General features: G+C 44.3%; 1 protein-coding gene across 2 annotated transcripts in view; it reads left to right on the forward strand.

The window, feature by feature from the left end:
• Nucleotides 1–16481, forward strand: part of SORCS1 (sortilin related VPS10 domain containing receptor 1) — a 477697-nt gene that overhangs the window by 338832 nt on the left and 122384 nt on the right. For both annotated transcript variants that reach the window (XM_075935517.2, XM_075935516.2), the window contains exon 6: nucleotides 13992–14056. In XM_075935517.2, the coding sequence (XP_075791632.2) occupies nucleotides 13992–14056 (65 nt within the window). The remainder of the gene's footprint in view (nucleotides 1–13991; nucleotides 14057–16481) is intronic.

Genomic DNA, 16481 nt, shown 5'->3' on the forward strand with positions numbered 1-16481 from the left:
TGAGAAAGAAACCACAACTGCTTTTAAAAGTCAGGATTCATTCTTTAAAGCAGCATCTGGAGGAACTGAAAAGCAGCGTCAAATGCCTGCTCGCAGCTTTTAAAACCTCCATTGTACCCTAGCGGTCGGAGCTTGTCTGGTAAGCCGTTCCAGGGGCGTCTGTCAGGTTTTTGGCTGGGCAAAATCAGGTGGGCTGATCCGGTTTGAATAGCATCGTGTCTGGGCCGTTTCCAGAAGCTGCTGGGGATCACCAAACAAAACCTTTTCGTCGCGGCGGGGTGACCGCTGGAGGCAGACGGGGAGGATGCCAATCAAAGTGCAGCACAACAGTGTGTCCAGAAAATCATCTGCTTGATGTGGCTTAAAAGCCACAGTGGATAAGTTGAGCTGCACTGAAAATGTAATTAAACAGAGGCACATTGAATAACGTAGACAGAAAGCAAACATGCACGCACCAGAGGAACAGAGGCAGGCTCATGGGGCGCTGAATGAAATCGGTGGCTGGTGGGGAACAGCGAGAGGTTTTCTAAACGGGACGACACATGTTTGGGTCCAAGTGGATTTTGGAAGAAGTTCATTTGAAAGGTCAGAGCCCACCGGTGCAGGCTGATGTACCATTACTGACAGTTTTAAGCAGGCTGAGTGGCCAGGGCAATGAAAATATATGGCAGATAGCAGCTGGAGGTGGACAAGCAGTACCCCCGGGTACCACTCTGCCGAGGGCACATGGAAACAAGGCTCAATGTTCCCTGAAAAGTTACTGCTGCCGGGGTGCATCCAGCAGAGGCAACAGTCCAGATCTCTGGCACCGTCAGCTTGCAAGCCAGTAATGTCTGTAAGCGTATGTCTACACTACCACCCTAGTTCGAACTAGGGTGGTTAATGTAGTCATTCGAAGTTGCAAATGAAGCCCGGGATTTAAATATCCCGGGCTTCATTTGCATCTTGCTGGGCGCCGCCATTTTTAAATCCCCGTTAGTGCGGACTCCGTGCCCGCGGCTACACGTGGCACGGAGTAGGTAGTTCGAATTAGGCTTTCTAATTCGAACTACCGGTACACCTCGTTCCACATAGAGGGTAGACATACCCTAAGACATCTCGGCCTCCATCTATAACCAGGGGTGCATATGCTCCGGTTGCCATTGTTCTTTGGTTTAGAATCCCAGATGTACGTCAGTGCATTCAGTGAAAATCTTCAGTAACAATTCCTAGGCCTCTGAGAAACAATTGGCAGGCCCATTGACGGGGGTAGTGGGGGGGGGGCACAGGGGAATGTGATCAATTGCTCCAAAGCCTGGGGGTAGGGTTAGATATGTTCTGTTTTCCTCGGACGAAAGGCCGGTGGGGACATTCTTCCCCCACCCCGTCTTGCGGGGGTGGGGGAACAGGGACTATGGGGATTTAAAGGCGCAGTGACTCATTTTTTTTCTCTGCTCAACCAATTTTTTCCCCAGCATGTTTGTTGTGAAAGTATCTGGCAACCCTACCTGGGGAAAAAGACGCAGAACACCCAGCCATTGGCACTACTGTGGCAGAGGTGGCAGCTGGAGCCCCGAGCCCTTAAAATTGCTGCTCAGCATTGTGCCCAGAGGCACTAAGGACTGCCTAGCCCCAGCCCCACCCCTTCCACAAGAAGCCCCACCCCTTCTGGGGCTGTGGGGCAGGCCCTTCCCCCCACGCCTTGCCTCGGGGCCCAGTGAAGCTGTCAGCCCCACAGGCAGTGGAACAAATCCTGGGGTCTGGTTGATTTGGCACAAGTTTCAGGAGGAGCTTGGAGACCTGTAAAAGTGTCACAGAACTTATCCTTTTGCTATCCTGCTCCTCACCCAGCCACTGTCCGGGCCCAATCCCCCTGTGCTGGATCAGAGCATCCCGATTAGACATCCCGAGGGGTACCTTACACCAGTTGAGGTTGTGGCTTTGCTGCTAAGAAGAATTGGTAGAGCAAGTTGCCAACAGATCCCCGTCAATGGAGGTAGTCTAACTATGTCTATGCTACAAACAAGGGGTGTGATTCCACTTCTTGCACACGTGTACTTGTGCTAGCTGTCATGGCAGAGTGGAATCGCAGTAGCCACAGTGGAGGTATGAATCAGGCATATCGAGTACATACCTGACCTGAAACTGATGAGTACGTGCTTGGCATGGCTCGACCGTGCCTTTGCGGCTACTCCCCACATTGCTATTTGCACTCGCACTAGCTCTCATCAAGCTAGTGGTAGTATGTGCAGGTGGACAGGGGGTTCGCACTTCTAGCTGTTTTGTGGACATAGTCTCGTAGAGCTGCTTCAAATCAACCTTGCCAATAGGCAGGGCTGAACCAGAGAACCTGAGAGCTCCCACCCATCTTCCCAAAGAGAAGCTGGATAAATTCATGGAGGTTAAGTCCATAAAAGGCTATTAGCCAGGGGATAGAAATGGTGTCCCTGGCCTCTGTTTGTCAGAGGCTGGAGAAGGATGGCAGGAGACAAATTGCTTGATCATTGTCTTAGGTCCACCCTCTCTGGGGCACCTGGTGCTGGCCACTGTCAGCAGACAGGCTACTGGGCTAGATGTACCTTTGGTCTGACCCAGTACAGCTGTTCTTATGATCTCTCTCATCCATGGGAGAGATTCTTTGTCCTGTTTCATGCTTGGAGAATGGAGATTGTCTGCAAACCTCCATCTGAGATAAAGTGGGAAGGGTAGCCCCTGTGTTATCTTCCCTACAATTCTGAGACAGAGGACAAGCCAGGCAGGGATGTAAGTGGGCCTCCATTCCCTTCTGTAGTCTCCGGTTGGCTGAATGGTGACCTTAGCCGATTCTTGCCAGGTGGTATGTTACGGCAGCCCTTGGGCTGTTCTAGTCTGTGCCTGGACTTGGGAATGCCAGAAATCAGGGGCGGTCGCTGATGGTGAAAATGATCATAGCAAAAAATCTGGTGCATTGTAAATGACAATTTTCGGCATCTTCACCCATCTGCTTTTTGCAGCGCTATTTGTAATGGTGTCCAACATCCTTTTGGTTAGTGGTTACAGGAATAGGTACTAAGATTCTTGGATTCTATTTCTGGCTTTGCCCCATAATTACTGACATGGCCAAGTCAAGTAGAGCCATTGAATTTTGTGTAACCAGTGGAATCGTGCCAGGTGAGAGCAAAATTTAGCCCTTAACCCCTCTCTCTAACTCATTTTAGCAATTTGTAAAACAGGCATTTTATAATAATACCTAGATACTTCCATGGAGCGCTAGAAGATTTGCTTAACTGCTGTTTGCAAGATGCTTTGAGAACCAGGGAAGAAAGGGTATGTAATGAGTACAAAGCATTACAATTCTTATTCAGAGAGAGGATTTAAGGTATTACAAAACAACCAGCATGGAGAAAAAATGATAATGTCTGGGGAAGTACCTTTGTCGCTTTGTGTTGTTTGTTGTGCTTCTGGCCTGTAAAACAAAAACATGCTCCTGCCATCGAGTAATTTGGAAGAAGCTGTCAACTTTTTTAACGAGAAGTGACAAGACATGCCTCGGAGGAATGGGGGAGCTGGCTTAGCGTTTGTGAGATTTATGATAAGGGATTCGCACAAGTGCTGAGGCTAAAAGAAGATAAATCCCCATAGACAAATACTCCCAATAATTGAATTACAAAGCCATTATCGTGTGCTCGATGGAGCAACTTTATGACTCTGTTGTGACAGGATAAAGCTTGTTAGAATATTTATGCTCACAGGACGATTTCAGCGTCAGGATCTCGGAAAACAAGCACTCTTCTCTACCTGCCTGTTACGGCTAATTGGCCTTTCTGAGGAACGCAATGAATGAGGAGATGGGAGAAGCATTAGGAATGGAAAGTCGTCAGGAGCAGAAGGAATGTTGCACTGAGCCATCTTAAAATAAATATCACTAAGCACAGAGCCAGCTTGGAATATGTACCGACAGCTGCTGGAGTCCGGTGACTGGAAAGGGGAACAGCGCTGGTATGCAGATGTAGTTTTCAAGCATCCAATCTGGAGCTGGATTTTCCAACTTGCATCTTCATTGCATTTTTACTACTGGCTGTAGCTCTACACCCATAGGGGTTTGATCCAAAGCCCATTGGAGTCTCCTCAGTGGCTGAAATCTTGCCCCCAAATGACAGATCTGTCATTGGTTTCAACTCGTTCAAGATTTCAACCACTGATTTCAATGGACTTAGGGTCATGTCTTTGATGTCTGAGCATTTTTAAAGAGAGGATGGTTTTGAGGGTAAAGTGCTGGACTCAGGAGATCTGGATTCAGTTCCTGGCTCTGACACGATCGATCCTTTGTCAAATCACTTAATCATTATGGTTCCCACTAAAGGATTTCACCACCTGTTCCTCAATTTCCCATCTGTAAAATGAAGATAATATTTGCTTTGCCTCTCTTGCCTATTCAGATTGTGAGCTTCCCACGGCAGTGACTGTCTCTTGCTAGACACGTCATGTCTAGTACCAGGGGCCCTGGACCTTGGCAAGGGCTTCTTTTGTAACACAAGTAATAATTAATAATAACTTGCCTGTGAATGTAGAGAATTATTCATCTACTGAGTAGTAGTGGGTGAGATTTGCAAAAGTTTCAAGTTTAGGGTTGGTTTTTTTAATTAAAATGTGAATGATTTTGTGACAGTATTTCTGTCTTTCAACTGATGGCAAAGCTGATTTAAAGAAGAAAAGAAGCAGCAGCATTTCTTTATACAAAATGTAATGAAAGGAAACTACTTCCTACTCTCCAGTTCTTCTCTTTCTATTCCCCTCCCCCACCTTGTAAGAGTTTTGCCTTTCTCTCCCATCTAACCCTCTTGTACCTGCCCCAAAGCACCAGAATATGCTTTGAGTTATGTCTACACTGCCTCTTTTTTGCAGAAGAGGCAATGCAAATGAAGCGCTCATTAGCAATGTCTCGCGCTTCATTTGTATATTGTCTTTCTATGCTTTTTGCGGAAGAGGTTTTTGCACCAAAAAAGCAGTGTAGACGGGTCCATTATGTGCAAAAAAAACCCCAACCTTTTTGCACAAGAACCTATGAACCTCATTTTTTGAGGAATAAGGGCTCTTGCGCAAAAGGGTTTTTTTGCGCAAAATGGACCCGTCTACACTGGTTTTTTTGGCACAAAAACCTCTTCCGCAAAAAGCATTGGAAGACAATTTGCAAATGAAGCACAAGACGATGCTAATGAGTACTTCATTTGCATTGCCTCTTCTGCAAAAAAGAGGCAGTGTAGATGGAGCAATATAGGTGGAGAGAAAAGCTTATGTTCCCCATCCTTTTCTCCTGTTTCCAGCCACATCTCCCAGATCAGTGAATTATTGGGTCCATACTGTCTATTCCGTGCTAACCCAAAGCTCATTCTCAATTCAGTTCCCTCCCTCCAAACCTAACTGGGGGCTTGAGAACTGTCATTTGGGAGGCAGGTCTCCATACCAGGGCAGGAAGGACTTTGTGGCAGATGTAAGGTAGAGCCCAAGTTAGAAGCAATTCCTGACCCAGATTTAACTCTCAGCCTCTAAAAATCCTGCTTCCTGCTATGCATTGTATCCCTGAGAAAACACCCTGTGAACTAACCAATTCCCCCGGTATTGATGATCAATCCTGGCCAGAATATCAGGTTTATGCCTCATCTGATAGTTCATCTCTGATTTATTTGAGATTTCGAGTGGAAAAGAAATCAGGTGTTAACCAACGTACACGTATCCAGGAGCCCACCGCTTTTCGGGCATACTCCGTGGAAAGCAGAAACGGTGAAATTTTGAAACTCGGTTGCTTCACTTTGGGCACCAAGGGCAGCATTGTGTTGTAAGCAAAACTCGTGAAGTCATTCTGCCACTCTACTCTGCACTAGTTAGGCCTCAGCTGGAGTACTGTGTCCAGTTCTGGGTGCCACATTTCAAGAAAGATGTGGAGAAATTGGAAAGGGTACAGAGAAGAGTGACAAGAATGATTAAAGGTCTAGAGAACATGACCTATGAAGTAAGGCTTCATGAACTGGGCTTGTTTAGTTTGGAAAAAAGAAGATTAAGGGGGGACATGATAGCGGTTTTCAAATATCTAAAAGGGTGTCACAAGGAGGAAGGAGAAAATTTGTTCCTCTTGGTTTCTGAGGACAGGACAAGGAGTAACGGGCTTAAAGTGCAGCAGGGGAGGTTTAGATTGGACATTAGGAAAAAATTCCTAACTGTCAGGGTGGTCAAATATTGGAATAAATTGCCAAGGGAGGTGGTGGAATCTCCCTCTCTGGAGATATTTAAGAATAGGTTAGATAGACATCTGTCAGGGATGTTGTAGACGGAGCTTGGTCCTGCCTTGAGGGCGGGGGGCTGGACTCGATGACCTCTTGAGGTCCCTTCCAGTTCTATGATTCTATGATTTTCATAAGCAGACTCTGATTTGGAGGGTTATGTCAGTTTCTTGCTGCCTGCCTTGAGGAGCCTAAAAGGAGGATAACTTCCAGAAAGTGCTGCTCACTTGAAACTCCAGCTGACTCTGTAAATGTGATCTCCAGTGCTTTAAACTGGGACTCTGATCAGAAGCTTCCTTTGAACATTTTGGCCTTTGATCCATACACGCATTTGAAAATGTTGACCCAGCTGCCTGTGTTTGAAATTATTGATCTGTACTGGGCGTTCATCGTGACTTTTGCTTAAACAATAATAAGCGTGTGCCATTATGAAATATCAAGTGTGGAGGTTTTGTATTTCCCTCGTGATGAGGTCTTTCTGCAGCTGAGTGGCCTGACTCAGTCATTCACTTCCTCTACTCCCTGCACCTTTGAATTTTAGGCTTTTTCACACTAGTGAAAGGGATACTGGATTTCCTGCAAGTGGCAAAGATTTCACATGCCTGGGGAGACAGATTTATAGAAATCCAGCTGTCAGAGTGATGGCAGAGGCGGGGCAGAGGCTGCAGAAGCACTTGATGTGATACCCTTTGCTGTTAAACGTAGTGTCCCATTCTTTCATTTGCCATTGTCTCTGTCTGAAAAGAATAGCTTTTAGTCTGTTCCCGATTCTCCTTCCTCCACATACAGTCTGCAGTCAAAGTCACTGCTGTACTGTAATTCCACGGCTCTCAAGATAGCTTTTTGAAGCTGTCAAGCCAAGACGTCTACGCAGCAGGCTTGGAGTTGATTAAAATTTTAGGAAGCAGCTTTGTAACCGACGCGTCGTGGTCTTACATATTTCATAGCACAACCATTTTCTGTAAAGGCAGCAGGGAACATTAGACTGCAGTCCCATTGGCATTTCCACGTTAGCTCACCCCCGAAAAAAGTTTGTAATTTCTCTTTTCTTTTACGTTGTGCTTTTGCTGTAAAACGCATCAAGACAATTACTGTGGTTTAAACATAAAAAGCTCTTTGGAAAAACATAATAGGAATGGTTTGATAAACAAGCTACCGTCCCTTCCCCAAGGGTGTTGAAATACAAGGGGAGTTGGTGGATTTTAGAAGGCCTGCGATTAAAAGGATGAGTCATAATCAATAGGGTGGGTTTTCACCACGAAGTTAAAACTATAAGCCAAGGCAGGGAGAAAGGCAGCTGCAGGCCCTGATGGAAGTCTCGGCGCTCAGGCTAGGAGAAAAGAAGTAATGAAGGGAAACTGGAGGATAAGGCAACATGAGCCTAGTGGGCATAATAAATTAACGACAGCCATAGCTGTGTAACACAGCTGGGAAGGGGGTATTAGCAACATTGGACTGACATTTATTGGAGAGAGCAGTTTCCTGCATTGCCACCTCATAGGGACTAAGGTTGGGTACCATATGGAGCTCATCCATTCCTCTCTAGCTGCCACCTCCCAGAACAGGGCAATTATCGAGTGATCTGTCCCATTGTCTAGTCCCAGCATCTGGCAGTTGGAGGTTTAGGGTAATTCATTGCATGGGATTGCATCCCGGAACTACCTTGGCTAATCACCATTGATGGACCTATCTTCCAATTGAAATTTTGGCTACCACATCCCCGGGCAGTGAGTTCTACTGGGGCTACATCTAGACTGCAATCCTCTTTTGAAAGAGGCTTTTTCGAAAGATCCTTTCAGAAAAGCCTCTTTCGAAAAAGAGCATCTAGACTACAACCAGTACTTTTGAAAAAGCTAGCCGCTTTTTCGAAAGAGAGCATCATGGATGCTCTCTTTCAAAAAAGCACAGTTTGCATTACAACGTGCCTTTTTTCGGAAGAGCACTTTTGAAAAAAGGCATTCTTCCTCATAAAATGAGGTTTTCTGCAGTTGAAAAAACTGCCGTGTTCTTTCCATTTACTTTCGAAAGAACGCGGCAGCAGTCTAGACGCAGGGGAAGGTTTTTTTTTTTAGAAAAAACCCTGTAAACTAGACACACTCTAGTTGACTGTGTGTAGTGTAAAAAACCACTTCCTCTTCTTTGTTTTATACCTGCTGCCTATTCATTACATTGTTTTTTACATAGTTCCAGTGTTCTGTGGGGATAAATAACACTTCCCTATTCATTTTCCCCACATCATTCACATTTCATAGCCTTCTACCATCTTACCCCTTAACCCTCTCTTTTCTAAACTGAATAGTCCATTTCTTTGTAATCTGTCCTCATACAGAAGCTGTTCCACTCCTCTAATCATTTTTGTTTTTCACTGTACTTTTCCTATTTCTGATCTGTAGTTTTTGAGTTGGGGTAAGGTGTGCAGTTCAAGGTGTATTCAAGGTATACAGTATTCAAGGTGTGCTCATGCCATGGATTAATATAGTGACATGATGATGAAACCATCCACTTCTGTATTCACTTGAAGTCTCTGTAATAAACAACAGTAAAAGCATGAAATCCTAGAGTAAATCTCTGGCCTCTTCTAGTGAATAGACTCTGATTTTCATAACTTTGTCAGGAAGAACCAAATCTTATTCCTTTTGATCTGAATTGCCAAATTCCCATTCACAGCATCCAAAAGTTGCAAGGCAGTTGGAGATGGGAGGCAGAGATTAATTGATTTATACTTGGCAAAATAAGCCCTAAATCCTTTTTTGACTTGTGGCTGGCAATGGGAAGAAAGTGACATTGAAAATGGCTGCACTTTTTTCTGTAATTTGGGTGATTCCGAAGAAGCATTTATTAAAAATGGGTGTTAAATGCCCATGGGTCATTTTTCTTTGTGCAAAATATGTCACCCTACAACTTCTTTTTAATGTTTCATTATTAACAGCTGCAGGAAAGAGACATGTAACCAAATTATAATGTGGGATCAGGATGCAAATAAATCTTAGTACAAGCTCTTTCACAAGTAAAAACGTGCTTCTGTTGCCAACTGAACCTGTGTTACCAGCGGTACTAGGCCTAAGAGGGCTTCCTTTAATTCCTTTCCTATATAGTATAGGCTGCTTATAATTGATATTGCATATGAATAACATAGATGGAAGAACTGGAGGGATGTGATATGATGCCACAAAACCTAACTGATTTTTATCTAGATTACTCATGCCAAAATATTAGTTTATTTGTTATTATTCTAGCCATATTAGTTCCTGTATTTTAGAGAGACAAGATGGGGAATATATATATTTTATTTTATTTTATTTTATTTTATTTTATTTTATTTTATTTTATTTAGAGCTCTGAAGACTAGGGATGTAATAGGATAATTGATTAACCGATTCACTGATAAAAAGCGTATAGGTTAATGCTATAGACGACAGGCATTCCCTCCCCACACCCACCCTGCAAGTAAATTTTTTAGCAGGCAGGCAGGCAGGCAAGTAGGCAGCCCAGATCAGTCCTGGCTTGTGCCGGGTTCAGGACCTACCCCTGCTGCAGCTCTGCATTTAAAGTATATTAGGATCCGAGTGGGTAGACAGCCAGGCTCAATTCTGGCTCACGCCAGGTCCAGGACCTAACCACACTGTGGCCCTGAATTTAAAGTGCATTAGGAGCTAGGTGGACAGGCAACACAGCTCAGCTCTGGCTTGTGCTGGGTCCAGGAGCACAACACCCCCCCATACACACTGTGTCAGAGGCAGCAGCATAGGGCAACAGTCAGCCAGTCTACAAGGGGAGCTGTTTTTAAAACTGGTTCCCCTCACAGACCAGCTCCCACCTGGCAACCCACGCTGCTGCCTCTGATACAGAGGCAGCAGCGCGGAGTGGCTGGGACTGGGGCCGGAGCACACTGGCTGCTGGTTCTGCCCCTGGAAACTATAGAATAGTCAACTAACTGGTAAGAATTCATGAGGTTCCTTGACTATTCAATTAACCGATATTTACCATCCCTACTGAAGATGAGCTGGGTTGATTTAGTTGGGATTGGTCCTGCTTTGAGCAGGGGACTTGACTTGATGACCTCCTGAGGTCTCTTCCAGCCCTATGATTCTATGAGCTCATTCCACGAGGAGTAACGGTAGTTCGAACTAGGAAGCCTAGTTCGAACTACCTAGTTCATGCCCCGTGTAGCCGCGCTGCACGGGGTTCGAACGAGCGGGGATTTAAAAATGGCGGCGCCCCGCTTATGCTAATGAAGCCCGGGAAATTCAAATCCCAGGCTTCATTTGCAATTGCGGTATGCCTACATTACCCTGCTAGTTCGAACTAGCGGGGTAGTGTAGACATACCCATGCATCTTATGAGGTGGGTTTTACCCACAAAAGCTCATGCCCTAATAAATCTCTACGGTGCCACAGGACTCCTTGTTGTTTTTGCAGATACACACTAACACAGCCACCCCGCTGAAACCTCAGTTTTGATTTCCTGCAAATAATGAGGCATTTGACACAATAGCATCTGACTTGTCCATCACTGGAAATGAATGTTCTTCTCTCTTTAATCTAGTATTAACCCACAGTTCAGGCAATTGTCAAGAAAATAGCCCATACTGAGGCAGGCAAATTGTTAATGAAGACACATGAGGATGGCCCATCTGCTCTTACTCTTGCCTCAGGGAAAGAGGTGACAGGCTCACAACCAATAACAGGACTGTGCCCTCAGAATTGATGTTGATTGGCAGTGCTATCATTCAGATAGGACATCAAAGTAATGGCCCTGTGGCCTGTTCCACGGTGTTCTCCAAGCAGATGTTAACAATTAAATGGGTCTTTTACTCCAGTATCCCTGGTAAGCTGTCCTGAATACCTTACATTGCTATTTCTTATCCAGTGAACAAACAAGCTTTTTTGTAGGTAGACTGCTATCTGGTTTATTAACTTAACACAATTTTAATTAGATTTGAACCAATGAACTATCTGATAGGACAGGGAATTTTCTTTTTCTGTTTGTTAATCAGACAATATTGGTCATTACGGAGGTGAATTAAATTCATGTGCATTCAATGGCTGATATAGAGGAATGAGTAAGATTCTACATTGAATCTTAGACATCTAGGGTTGGAAGGGACCTTGAGTCATCAAGTCCAGCCCCTGCTTTGTGGCAGGACAAAATAAACCTAGACTACCCCTGACAGGTACAACCTTTAAAAACCCTTCAGGGATAGCAATTCCACAGCTTCCGTTGGAAGCCTATTCTAATGGACTAGTCTAACAGTTATAAAGCTTTTCCTAATATCTATCCAAAATCTCCCTTGCTACAAAATAAGCTCATTATTTCTTATCCTTCCTTCAGGGGACATGGAGAACAATTAATCATTGTCTTCTTTGTAATAGACCTTAATATATTTGAAGTCTGTTATCAGGTCCCTTCTCAATCTTCTTTTCTCAAAATTAAACAGGTCCAGGTACTTTAAGCTTTCCTCGTAAGTCCGATTTTCTAAACCAGCGACAGTCAAGCGAGTTTGCTGCATGAGTGGCCTCTTTCATCTCAGTGGGGCTGCAAGGTTGTCATACCCAAGATGGTCTCCCTGGATCGGGCAGTTTTGATAACTATACTGGTGGACCTACAATGAGCAAGGACCGCCAACTGTAGCAGTACTTTGATTGGACACCGAGAGAGCGCACATTTCTCACCGTCCATGCGGTGTGCAATCAGCATGCACCTTGCTTCACAAGGGCTGGCTTTATGTGTGTGTCCCCTTAGTAATACCAACGGGAAAAAAAATGGACATGGAAAGAAACCCGTGTTATCTGGCAACCCTGTGCATGAACAATGGTGAACAAAATGTCTCATGGGCCACAGACAGAACCCTGATGGGCTGCATGTGGCCACAGGTCATTCACCACTGTTCTAAATGTTGTTCTGCTCTGGACTCTGCAGTTTGTCTGGAGTTTCCCTGAAGTGTGTGAGCCGGCTTTGGACACACTGCTCCAGCAGTGCTCTTCAGCGCTGAGGTGACCGGGACATCGATCGCCCTGGTCTTACTTATGGCACTCCTGTTAGTACACCCTGGATCTTCTTTGCAGCTGGATCACATGGTTGAGTCATTCAATTTGTGATCCAGCATAGATCATTTTCAACAGTACTATCCTCTAGCCCAGGGGTGGGCAATCATTTTAGAAAGGGGGCCACTTTACAAATTTTTGAGGTGGCACCAGGCTTCTCCATAAGGGGCGGGGTCTGGGGCATAAGGGGCAGGGCCAGGACACTTTCATGCTCCCCTTCCCACAGACCCTGATTGGCCTGGGGGCGAAGGGAGCGCGCAGTGCCTAGAGTGAATAGCCAGCTGTTCAGAACAGCTGGTGATTCACTGCAAGTGCTGCTTGCCCCTTGCAGGTGGGAGGAGACTTTGCATACTCCCATTGCCCTCAAGCCAATCAGGGCCTGGGGGCATGGGAGCGCGTGAATTCTCTTGTCTCCTGTCCCCACCCTCCAAGGGGTGCATGGCGCCAAGAGTGAAGTGCCAGCTGTTCATAACAGCTGGCAGTTCACTCTAGGCACCATGTGTCCCTGGCGGGGGGAGTAGACTCCACATGCTTCCCCGTCCCCAGGTCTTGATTGGCCTGGGGACAGGGGAGTGGCAGGGCAGCCCGAGGCTGGATCAACCATCTTGGTGGGCCAGATCCAACCCTCAGAGGCTCTCTTGCCCACCCCAATCTAGCCAGATAATCCCTATTCTGTACTTGTGCATTTCACTTTTTTCCTTCCCAAGGAAAGCGCTATGCTTTGGTCTTTATTGAATTTCATACTGCTGAATTCAGACCAATTTTCCAATTTGTAAAGATCATTTTTGAATCCTCCAAGCCCCCTCCTTGCATGGGGCCATCTGCAGATTCTATAATTTCACTCTCCAATCCATTATCCAAATCACAAATGAAAATATTGCATAGTAGTAAATCCAGGAATAGTGCCTGCAGATCCTGCCTGGATACACTGTCCAAGTGGAACAATACACAATTGGCAACTACTCTCTCAATACGGTCTTACAATCAGTTGTGCATCCACTTTACAATAATTTAATCCAGACCACATTTCCCTAGTTTTCTTATGAGACTATCATGTGAGATTATGTCAAAAGCCTAACTAAAATCAAGATACACCACATCTACTGCTTCCTCCCAATCTCCTAGGCCACTTAGCCTGTTGAAGAAAGTTAAATTAGTTTGGCTTGATTTGTTCTTGACAAATCCATGCTTACTTTTCCTCCAGTTTCCTCCAGGTGCTTACAAACTGATTGTTTTACCAATCTCATAACACATCTCCCAATAGAGAGCCTCAATTTTATCATTGAACACCAAGGCCTTCCCCGCCAATCCAAACAAAGGGCACGCCAAATGTCATGCACTGAAACACACCCCAGAAATCAAAGCAAAGGACACACCATTTTTGAAATACTGAAATATCCTCTACCAATCAAAGCAAAGGAAACACCAGAATCTCCCACTCTGAAGTTGATGGGAATGCAGTACTGGGCAGAGTTAAGGCTGTTGAAGGGATGTGAACTTTGGTTTTATGAAACATCAGCATGGCTAGAATTTCTAAGGGTTGATATTTTGGGGAACACTAGTATGGTCTTTTAAATTCTTTAGCTTTTAATTACCGATACAATTTTATCCACCCCCTACATGTGACATTCCACTGTGTAATAAATGTCGTGGAAAACATCTGACTGAGCTTAGTTCATTTTAATGCTTTAACTGAGTCTGTCCTTTGCAGGTCTGTGATGGGTTCCAGTAAAGAGCCAGATCTTGTGCACCTGGAAGCAAAGACAGTGGATGGCCGTAAGTACATTAGGTTACCAGTATTTATGATTGCCAGCTCTGTCATGCTCTGGGCTGGCCTGCCTTTCTGATGGCAACATGCTACAGTGGAGAAGACTTTATTTCTCTTCTTTGTTGAGTCTTTCCTGAGCAGGGTTTTCAGGGCAGAGTAGCAGCTCCTCAGCTACCTGAAAAGATTGTATTAAGAGACTATGGAAGGAGCTAATTTGCAAGTGGGAGGATTCCCATGGGTTGTTCAGTCTTTGAAGGCAGTCTGTAAAAGAATCCTCTCTTCTCCAGTTTATCCCTGTGCCTGCTCCTTCCTTGTCATCTTTCTTTGCTCTTGTGGCCAATGTTCCTTTTGCTTACCTCTCCAGACACCTTCCTCCAGCTCTCCTTGTTTCACAGGTCCACTCGTACCTCTGCTGGGCTTTTCTCTGCTTCCATGCTGCCTGCTGTTCAGTCTTTCCGCTTCCTCACCTCTGCAGGACTTTTCCCGTGGCTTGTTTCCGACAGCTTTCAATTGCCTCAGGCAGTTGTGTGCCTCCCAAAAACCACCCGGTGGCCCTGGATGTTCTCATTTTTAATTCCGCGATGGCTCTCTTGCAAATGTCAACTTTGCTGCAGTGTAAATAATAGATTTGCACCATTTGCAGAAATATTGGTTTTTTTGTTTTTATGACATAGTTAATTAACTTCTGGAAAAATCCCTCTGGGTCAAATTCTGCTCTCAGTTATGCAGCCACTGTCAGTGGTGTTTCTCCAAATTTATGACAGCAAGATTTAGCCCAGCTACTACCAGGGAGGGAGCCTTCTCAAAACTACTTTTTCTTTAATTTGCTTAGTGTTACGTGTAGGAAATTATTCTTCAGAAGATGAATTTTAAAAGGACGCCACTGGAATAGAAATTATGCACATCATTAATATCCTTTCCATTTAACAACACATTTGATTATTAAAACTGAAAGAACTGTAAATATCTCAGTCCTTTTCTACCATTTATTACTTTTTTTAACTTTTGTATTCCCTAGACACAGAAAGAACACGGATCCATCCAACCTGATGGGAATAATAAATAGTAATAAAATATTCAATTAAGATTACCTTTAATGGAGCTGCTACACTGCTGTATTGTGCTTTGGACTGTATAATATGGTAGTAAGTGTTTATAAAGGGCTACTCCCTTGTAGTGACACTTTAGGGTGTATTCACTTCATGGAATATCAGATATATCCTGGAATCAAAACTCCAACTCCTCTTTTCTCCTGCTTCAATTCAAGCTCTTCTGATATTTGAAAAAAATAATTTTTTACATTTATAAAGGATTTTTCTTCTAGGGACCTCAAAGTGTTTTACAAAAGTAATAAGCATTATTATTCCCATTTTACAGCTGAGGAAACTGAGGTACGGATAGGTAAAGTGACTTTCTCAGTCACATGCTTAGTCATTATCGTTGAGAATAGAACACAGGGTGCTTAAATATCAAATGCCTGTTTTAATTGCTTGAACCTTCCCTCAGTTGGTAAGCAAACCTTTCTCCATTAGGGGGAGACTAGCAAGGCGCTGTAGCAGGCAAGGCGAGGGCAGGTTTAATAAAATGCTTTTTTTCAGGCTCAGTCCAAGAGTTACAGTTTGTGAACCTTTTCTTTAATCTTTTTCAAGGGCTGCATGCTTGGGAACTAACCAAGGGTGAAAATTCAATAAAAGGATTTAATTTGAAAAGATATTCCCTGTCAAAACAAAAGTAGAAAAAATCACACAGCAGTTGAAACTCAGGAACTAAGCAAAAGCACCCAATCTCAATGCAAATAACGAGAGAGTTTTATTCTCGTGCCTTGTATCTTTTCCAGCAGAAGCTCAGCAGTACATTAACCATGGCTTCAGGTGAGAGAGAATAGAGATGTCACCGTAGTCAGATATTAGAAATTGTAGCTGGCCGGGTTGTGAGAGCATTTATCATCATCGGACTTAATCCTGGGCATTCCCAGCTGGAATACTAATAACTTATTGTGCCTCTGCTTTCTGGTCCCTGATCATGGTCTGTCCTCATATTTTAATATGTCGTATTTCTACACATAATACTAAAAGATTTACACAGGAAAAAATAACGGTCCCTCAGTTTGTATAAATCTATACAGTTTCCCTGGCTTCAGTGGATCTATGCCCAGTTACAGCAACTGAGGATCTGGCCTTTCAATTGTACGATTGATGCTAGTGCTCAAACTGGAGTCCTCGAAAAGGGCTTGGTAGGGGGTTAATTCAGTATGGGAGTTCTACAGCAGGTTCATCATTATACAGCGTTAACTGATGTGATTTAAGTTTTCAACACTCTTGCTTAATTTCTGTAGAATGCCACATGTAGCAGAATTTGATCTCCAGTATAAAATGCGAGTACGTAGAAAGTGATGTTTACATTTAGTAGTTTCTCTTAGGCCAGGTCTACACT

The sequence above is a fragment of the Pelodiscus sinensis genome, chromosome 8, assembly GCF_052426305.1.
Source record: "Pelodiscus sinensis isolate ZL-2025 chromosome 8, ASM5242630v1, whole genome shotgun sequence".
NCBI classification, from domain to species: domain Eukaryota; kingdom Metazoa; phylum Chordata; order Testudines; family Trionychidae; genus Pelodiscus; species Pelodiscus sinensis.